The 8,298-nt window shown below is 39.5% G+C and overlaps 1 protein-coding gene across 1 annotated transcript in view; it reads right to left on the bottom strand.

The window, feature by feature from the left end:
* Positions 1–289: 289 nt before the first annotated feature.
* The window catches only part of LOC118427388 (tetraspanin-7-like), an 8,370-nt gene continuing 361 nt past the window's right edge, over positions 290–8,298 (bottom strand). Inside the window, exons 2-7 of the mRNA XM_035837157.1 lie at positions 4,859–5,047; positions 3,585–3,659; positions 2,607–2,708; positions 1,851–2,003; positions 1,161–1,244; positions 290–693 (exon numbers count right to left, since the gene is read on the bottom strand). Coding sequence (XP_035693050.1) covers positions 625–693; positions 1,161–1,244; positions 1,851–2,003; positions 2,607–2,708; positions 3,585–3,659; positions 4,859–5,047 — 672 coding nt within the window. The 3' untranslated portion in view covers positions 290–624. The remainder of the gene's footprint in view (positions 694–1,160; positions 1,245–1,850; positions 2,004–2,606; positions 2,709–3,584; positions 3,660–4,858; positions 5,048–8,298) is intronic.

Here is an 8,298-nt window from a genome sequence, read left to right on the forward strand (position 1 = left end):
CATTTTGTATTATCATCGTATTGTGTTCAATCTCTATCCATTCAACAAGTTTCCCCACCCCTAAAACTTTATATACTCTAGAAGGCAACAACTTTTTATAAGGTAAGACAAATTACTTTGAGCACTTGTCAGTGGTATAGACATCTTTTCACACTGCTCCATATGTCATAGCTAGTACAATCTTTGTTACACACCAGTTTCAATGTTATACTTTTGAGCTAATTTCTTGCATAATACACCAGGCTTGAATAGTAGCTTATTTCTTTGTGCTGCATATTTTAATACAGTTTTCTCTTTGACACGATTTGATTTATTAATATTTTGCCCAATTCTAAGTTCCGAGTAAGAAGTCCGCAAACATTGAATTTTTTACACATTCAAAATACAGGCCAATGGAGAGAAGATACTGTTATATACTACATGTATTAACATGGATGAATCAGCAGCGGAATTCTACTCCTGCACATCTGGGTTCCCTTAACCCCCTGTTTTTTACATAGACTTTACCAGATATTACACAAGTCTAGCATCAGTTTGGAAGATTCCATGACCTTAGGGGGGTGAGGGAATGACAGAAGTGCAGGAGGAGATCTATGACGAGTGGTTGGTGGTTTCTCCTTTGTCTCAAACCATTTCATACTTGTGCTGGTTGATGTTCCGGGCAAGGCAGCAGGCAAACAGCATTCCAATCACCTAGGCAATGAATGGTACAAATTGTTAACAAAAATCACAGAGTTTAAGTCCTTCCCGCACCGAATGGTGTATTGTGCGGCATCCATCTCCATTTCTGCAGCCCTTTGTCCAGTCACTACTACAGCAGGGGGCTAGTCCACTGGTAGTGGTGTGTGTTCAACTACCATACACTTTCCCAAATACTGAGTGCTTAGCAAAGAAAGCTGCATGTACCATTTTTAAATTCTTTGGTATGACCAGTACTTTCTGAACCTAAAGGGACTTTCCTGGTAATGTGCATAGCATAGCATGTCCAGGACAGAAGATACAAAAACTGGAAGTTCTGCTGAAGTACCAAGGTCATACAAGGCGAAATCAGATAATCGCTTTCTCATTGGTTGAACATCTAATTGCCATGCCATCATTGGTTTAACTGCTAATTGTGTTAGACATTATGGGTCTATTGGAACAATGCCTGCAAGGCTTACCTGGAAGAAGGCGATGCCCACAGCACTGCCCCCGATGATGCCCAGGTTAGAGTTGATGGCACTCACCACCAGCTTGTAGCAGCCCTGGGAAATAAACAACACAATCATAAGACTAGATTTCACTATACATAATGGTGTCCTTTTCATGTCAAGCAATAGATAACAAAAAGACAAGGCAATAGATTAACAAGTGCAATAATCTAAACTGAGGAACAGTTTTGACTATTTTTTTGCCACCCTGCACTTATGCAATACTGTTGATTAACTGTTTAAGTACACAGGTGTACTTACCACAGTGTAGATGTCAGTAGTGGTGGAGTTAGTCAGTAGTACTGAAGTAAAGACTTACCACAGTGTAGATGTCAGTAGTGGTACAGAAGTAAAGACTTACCACAGTGTAGATGTCAGTAGTAGTGGAGTTAGTCAGTAGTGGTACAGAAGTAAAGACTTACCACAGTGTAGATGTCAGTAGTAGTGGAGTTAGTCAGTAGTGGTACAGAAGTAAAGACTTACCACAGTGTAGATGTCAGTAGTAGTGGAGTTAGTCAGTAGTGGTACAGAAGTAAAGACTTACCACAGTGTAGATGTCAGTAGTGGTGGAGTTAGTCAGTAGTACAGAAGTAAAGACTTACCACAGTGTAGATGTCAGTAGTGGTGGAGTTAGTCAGTAGTACAGAAGTAAAGACTTACCACAGTGTAGATGTCAGTAGTAGTGGAGTTAGTCAGTCCTTGGTGCACACACTTGTTCTGATCCTTGCAGCAGCTGAGAGGCACATTGTTGTTCCCACCGGCCCACGGCTGTTTGTACCAGTCCGAGTACTGCTCCTTCCCACAGCACTTCAGCTAGACACACACAAACAAACAAACAAAATCATTCCTGTTACTTAGGCATGGCATCTTACATGCAGTTGCATTTACCTTTAGTTATTTTCCTGGATAAAGTATGCACTTTTTAAACTTTTCAAAATTGAAAAGGGTTGACAAGTTGGGGTGCGTACTTTGATTGAGGTTATTGCATGGGTAAATGGTAAAAGAGCCTAAAATAAAGCAAGGTGGAGCTACACTTCTAGGAAGGATAACGATGAAAAACATAAACATTGGTGTTGTCTTGGTGTTGTCTTACCAACCGAACAGTCTAAACATGATTTACCCAAATTTTCGACTGAACAGCTCCAGTCTTTGTCTTTTTTGGCCAGAGGGATTAAAGAAGCCATCTATATCAAAGCCTTATAACCATCCCTTAACAGAGACGGTGGACGCCACAGGCTTCCTGCAACTTATGATCCACTGCCCAGTCACACGTGTTATCTACAAACCATGATGTCACAGAAGCAGTGGATTGCTCATTTCTTGACAAAGACTGGAGCTGATCAGTCGAAAATTTGGGTAAGTCGAATTTTCGCGTTGGAAATTTCAGTTCAAATTTTCCAGACCACGATGTCTTACCTGGCTCTGCAGATCGTCCACCAGTTTAGCCTGGTTCTTGTCCTGAGCAGGGTTGTAGGCAGCCAGGGCCTTGTCCAGTCCATCACTGAACCCATCCTGAAGCTGTTCGGAAAAAAAATACATGCTTGTATTGTTGTAAATCTTTTTTTTTCAAGCTAATCATTCTAGCTGCAAACACTACAAATAGACCAATCCCAACTGTCAATCACAATTTTCTCATGTAATGTTACTTCTTATTATATTTGATATGTACTCAAGTACATGTACATGTATGTCTGGGGTTACCCCCTCCCCCCCTTTATTTATATGTATCATGGCAGTTGTGTGACTGCTTGGAAGAGTTCGTATAGTTAGCGACACGAGCCGCCAATACGCAGAGGCCGGTGACCGCAGTGATTCAGCACTGTCAACATTACTGTTAGAATTCTGTTTTTAAAAAAACATGCAGTAAATATGTTAAAGTATACATCTTGGAATGCAAATTAAAGCTGTGTGCATGGACCTGGTTTATTTACCTTTGTAATCAGCATAGTCAGTGGCAACAAACACTTATGGATAATAACATCAGCAAAAAATCCGTACCGTCTTACGACGGGAACCATCTTAGGGCGGCCCCGTTACTAATTTTGATGTACAATGATATATGAATATATAGAAATTCGACTCATTTTTGGTCCACAACTGACATATCAACATTTTTACTAGACATTACTCCACAAGTAAATTCAACCACTATACTAGTTCAAAATTAGCATAATTTGGTCCTCATTTTGCGTGATGGTCACGAATGATAGTGGTGGCCTTTTTATGCTAAAATACACTAGCTAGAACCCTAGCATACATGTAATTATTTAGAAATGACAAGAATTTTACCATTTCTAGTTGAAGGAACACAGAATGTAGAACCCCCACATAGTACAAACAGTCCTTATTGTTGTAGCTAAGGTACCAAAACAGAGAGGAATGCAGGGGACATACCTTTCCTCTGAAGATGAACCCAGAGATGCCGGCAGCCAGCTCAGCAACGAAGATGATGAACAGAAAGAAGGAATACTGTAGGGAAGGAGAGGTACTCAATCTTAGTGAACAGTGCAGTGGCACACCCTTGCAGTTTATAGCAGTACTGCAACAAGTACTTCATATACACTGTCAGGTGACTGAACTCTTTATGTAAGAAATAACTTTCCATACATACTACATTTGTACATACATGAATGTTAGAAATGCAAGAATATGATATGTCAAATGGCAGTTACTCAAGCAACTGGATGTGATTTTGGAAATGGTCAAATGTTTCAGATAGCATCCACTATCTTTCGTCAGAGACCGTTTCAGTTGCCTGAGTAACTGCTATTTGGCATACTACAAAGCAAACATCTACAGCCTTGAAAGCTAACATTCAATGAAAGCTAACATTCACGTCGATTTACAATGAGAGTTCACCACATACACGTCATACCACAAATATATGCTCTGTCTGGAATTGCATTACAAAGGATGTTCCAACTGAAATCCTAGGCTTCGTTTACCGCAAAATCAATTTACCAGGATTCTCACAAGGCTTTTTGCACAACATAGCAGGCATCCTAGCATGGCAAAGCCACGTAGCTTCTAGTGGCAGAGGCATGAGCATTGTGTGTGTATCTGGGATTTTTTTTTTTCGTAACTCTCAGAAACACTTTTTCTTGCATTTTGAGGGCCAAAGAAATCCTACATTTTTACCTTTGTTAGAAAACAATAGAAAAACATGTGATCATGGTCGCCTTGATGAAGGTGGGCAAAGGTATGGGATCTGTCTGTTACAGAGGTACATATCCATTTTGTATAATGATTTATGCATAGAAATTAACTAACATTTGATTAGTTTGGATGGTCATGTCGACATTTTTATTTTAGATATTACTTTACAATTTTCCCTCACGGTACATGGTAGGGGCCCAAATCACAGCATAGGGGATACAAATCACAGCATAGGGGATACAAATCACAGCATAGGGATACAAATCACAGCATAGGGGATACAAATCACAGCATAGGGATACAAATCACAGCATATGGGATACAAATCAAAGCAAACTAGGGGATACAAATAACAGCATAGGGATACAAATCACTGCATAGGGGATACAAATAACAGCATATGGGATACAAAACACAGTATAGGGGATACAAATCACAGCATAGAGGATGCAAATCACAGCATACGGGATACAAATCACAGCACTGTTTACATGTACAACTACAATACTTACAATATACAGCAGGACAGTGTTGCCCTTAGCCGTGGCGTAACATCCCAGGAAGCCCAGCAGGACGATGAAGCCGCCGACACCGATCAGCACGTAGGGGGCGCTAGTGAAGTTGGTGGTGGACAGCTGGAGGTACTTCTCCATTCCCAGCTTCCCCCAGATTCCTACTACCAACATCAGGATTCCAGTGGCCTGGAGAAAACGAACAGGAAAAATAAGAACACATTCCACAAAATTCTTTAAATAGTACAGGGATAGTCAACATTTTTGTCTTTTATAATTAGTAGTAGATCAGTAGTAGTCAGTACAAACATTCTGTTTATGGTAGAATATGGGCAGTACTAGTACAAGTACTAGTATTTAATTTTTCCCAGGCAAATCAAGTGAAATGCCCTATTATTTGAGATGTACTTGAACCATTTCTAAATCTTACAAGTTACATATACATCTAGACATTTGTACTTCCTCCTTCAGTCCCGTAGCTCAATTACATTTTGAATGTTTTGTACTGAAAATTTCACATGCTGTATATCATTGAGCCTTTTCACTGAAAAACATGTAATGGTACTTCCCATTTATTGTTTCAACAGCATATCTACATTTTATCAATTATGCATTATGATGCAATCCAATTACAAATACACCATCCACAAAACCATTCATTGTCCGGTAAGAAAATTGTGTGGAGCCATTTGTAAAGATTAGCAACAAAACTTTAAAGAGACTACCATTACATAGTGTGCTACCATCATGACATATTATATGAATTATTATGATGGACTGTTGCTAATCTCCAGCCCAAGAAGATCCTACAGTGGCATAAGATAGTATCATGAGCTGGCCAAGGAGTGTAGCCGGTCAGCAAATGGACACTGCATGACTGGCTACACTCCTTGGCCAGCTTTAGTTTATGATACTATCTTAAGATACCACAGGATCTGTTTGGAGATGGATGCCCACATACATCATGAAGAAGAGTATCCCGAAGGCCAGTAAAATCAGTGCATGCACTACACTAGTAATTACTACCAATCCCATGACTCTCATGTGACCATATGGCAAACCATTATGGTATACTGGGTGACCATTCAGCCAGAAAAAGCTCATTTGGCCTATGAACACTTGTGCTAGATGCTTAGCAGCTAAGAGGCATAGCTCAAAGATTAGAAATCTTTTAAACGTGGCAATATTTCAACACTAGCCAAACTCACTGAACGCACATTTCATGAAAAAATTATAATTTCTGCAGACTTTACTGCAGTGGCCTGTTTCTGCATTGTCAAAAGAGTAATTTTCTATTGTATTTTGTAATGAGCTTGGCAGAAGTTCTACATTGTAAATCTTCTGCACCAGTACTAGCCATTAGCCAATCATGTGCCAAGAATATTTAGCATTTTTTCTACTCTCACATGTGCAGTGTTATAACTTTATAATGAACAAGATCTATCAGGATATTTTTTTTTATTCAAATCACCCTACTAAATATGCAATGCATATCAACAATGCACAGTTACCATTTTTGCATGCAGATTACATATCTACCATCTTGTATGATCCTACATTAATTTTATCATAAGGATATCAAATGACATACTACTTGCTAACAGGACCATTCCATTATAGAAGTTAGAAGAGGGAGGCAAGAAGATTTTTGCACCCATGAATTGAATCACAATAGTTTCATACTGAAAACTTGTCCTCCCCTCCAACCATGAACTTTCTACATAGAGGTCCTTTACTCTATGAAAGGTGATAACCAGTACTTCAGTACTAGTATTGTATTTCTAATACAGTACATGATAAGACTACAGTACAGTAGTAAATGAGACCTATGTCACAGTATGTGCCTCCCGCCACGTACATGTAGCGGATTGATTTATCTGGGGACTTTTCTTTCGGAGTTTGGGGACGAGAAATGCTTTATTCAATAAAGACATGACCACACCCCTCTGGAAAAAAGACTGTGAATATTGTAATTTCAATAGAATAAACTCTATAGAAGACGAATGCCATTTTTCAATAGAATCCTGTTGCCCACACCTCTCGGATCTTCTGTAAATCACTAAATGATACTAAATCTTGATAAATAAAAACCTTTAACCTATTTCATAAACCGTTAAAATAAATGTTAAGTTCTGTAGACAAATTCATATTCCTATAAGCAACTGGCCATGGACAAACCATCACTCCTTACAGCAATCTGGAATGCAAAATTTTCTCTCCTTAAATTTGATTGAACACATGACAAAGCAATGTGCAAGCAACATAAACAGATTAATCATGTAACAGGACGTTGCCTGAGTGTACAATAAACAAGGCCTGTGTGACAATAAACACTGTAATACTCAGTCAGAACAAAGGATGTTATTTCAAACAAAGGCCATGTAGACCCAACAAAGGACATGCATTTGTAAAAGGCTAGAACAATGGGGTCCAAACGGCGGTCATGTTATAGAAACTAACAACATGCTAGCCTCCTTTGATTAGAAGTCATATGGAATGTATCTTGATGTTATTGCTGTTTTCTTCTATCTTGTGTTTGCTACAGTTTTTCTGACAGCCACGTCATAACTGCTGACAAGGAAGTAACAAAATATGTTTGGCATCCTTGATTGCTGTTATCAAAAGCAAAAGAAGGTCTGCATGGGGTCCAGACAACAATTTGCGCTGAATTTAGATGTTTTTAGTCTGTGACCAGACCCTCTGGTCGACAGACTTTTAGTTTTGTCACGTTTACGCGCGTTCGCAGCTGTATCTGTATGTTCCCGTTGTCTGAATTCTATGTGGTTTGGCAGGTCATTTGTACTGAGGTTGACGATGATGCACGTGAACTTTTTTTTGCGGCAGGTGGTTTTATTATGGATTTTATAAAAATAACACCCCTACAATTTGTTCGTCTTGCGGTGTTTTGGTCCAGATCCTCTGTATGTGGGTCATGGTGTCATTGGAATTTGTCAAGCAGATGCGTGGTGTTACCTGATCGTCAAAGTTATTCGCGTTCGCATCTGTATCTGCATGTTCCCGTTGTCGCATACGCACGTTGTTTGGCAGGTCATCTGCACTGAGGTTGACGATGATGCACGTTGTTTTTTTTCGCGGCATCTGGTTTTATTATGGATGTATAAAAATATCTCCCCTACAATTTGTTCGTCTTACGGTGTTTTGGTCCAGGGCCGCTTTGACAGTTTTTCATCCCTCTCGAAATATGTTGGATTATGATTTTACCATACACACAAGTTGACAGTTGTTCAGATTGCCTTTTTGACAGGAGTAGAGTGGTCCTAGTTTATCTGGTAATTCTAGAGCAAGCCAGCTGGGCAATTAATTACCCCTGTCACCACTGTGAGCCGGGGTGAATCACTATATACACTTTAGGGATATGAAGCCAGTGGCTGCACAGATCCACAATAGTAACTGTGACCATCCCTGTCACCTCTATATGG

This window comes from Branchiostoma floridae, chromosome 12 (genome assembly GCF_000003815.2).
Source record: "Branchiostoma floridae strain S238N-H82 chromosome 12, Bfl_VNyyK, whole genome shotgun sequence".
In the NCBI taxonomy this organism is placed as follows: Eukaryota; Metazoa; Chordata; class Leptocardii; order Amphioxiformes; family Branchiostomatidae; genus Branchiostoma; species Branchiostoma floridae.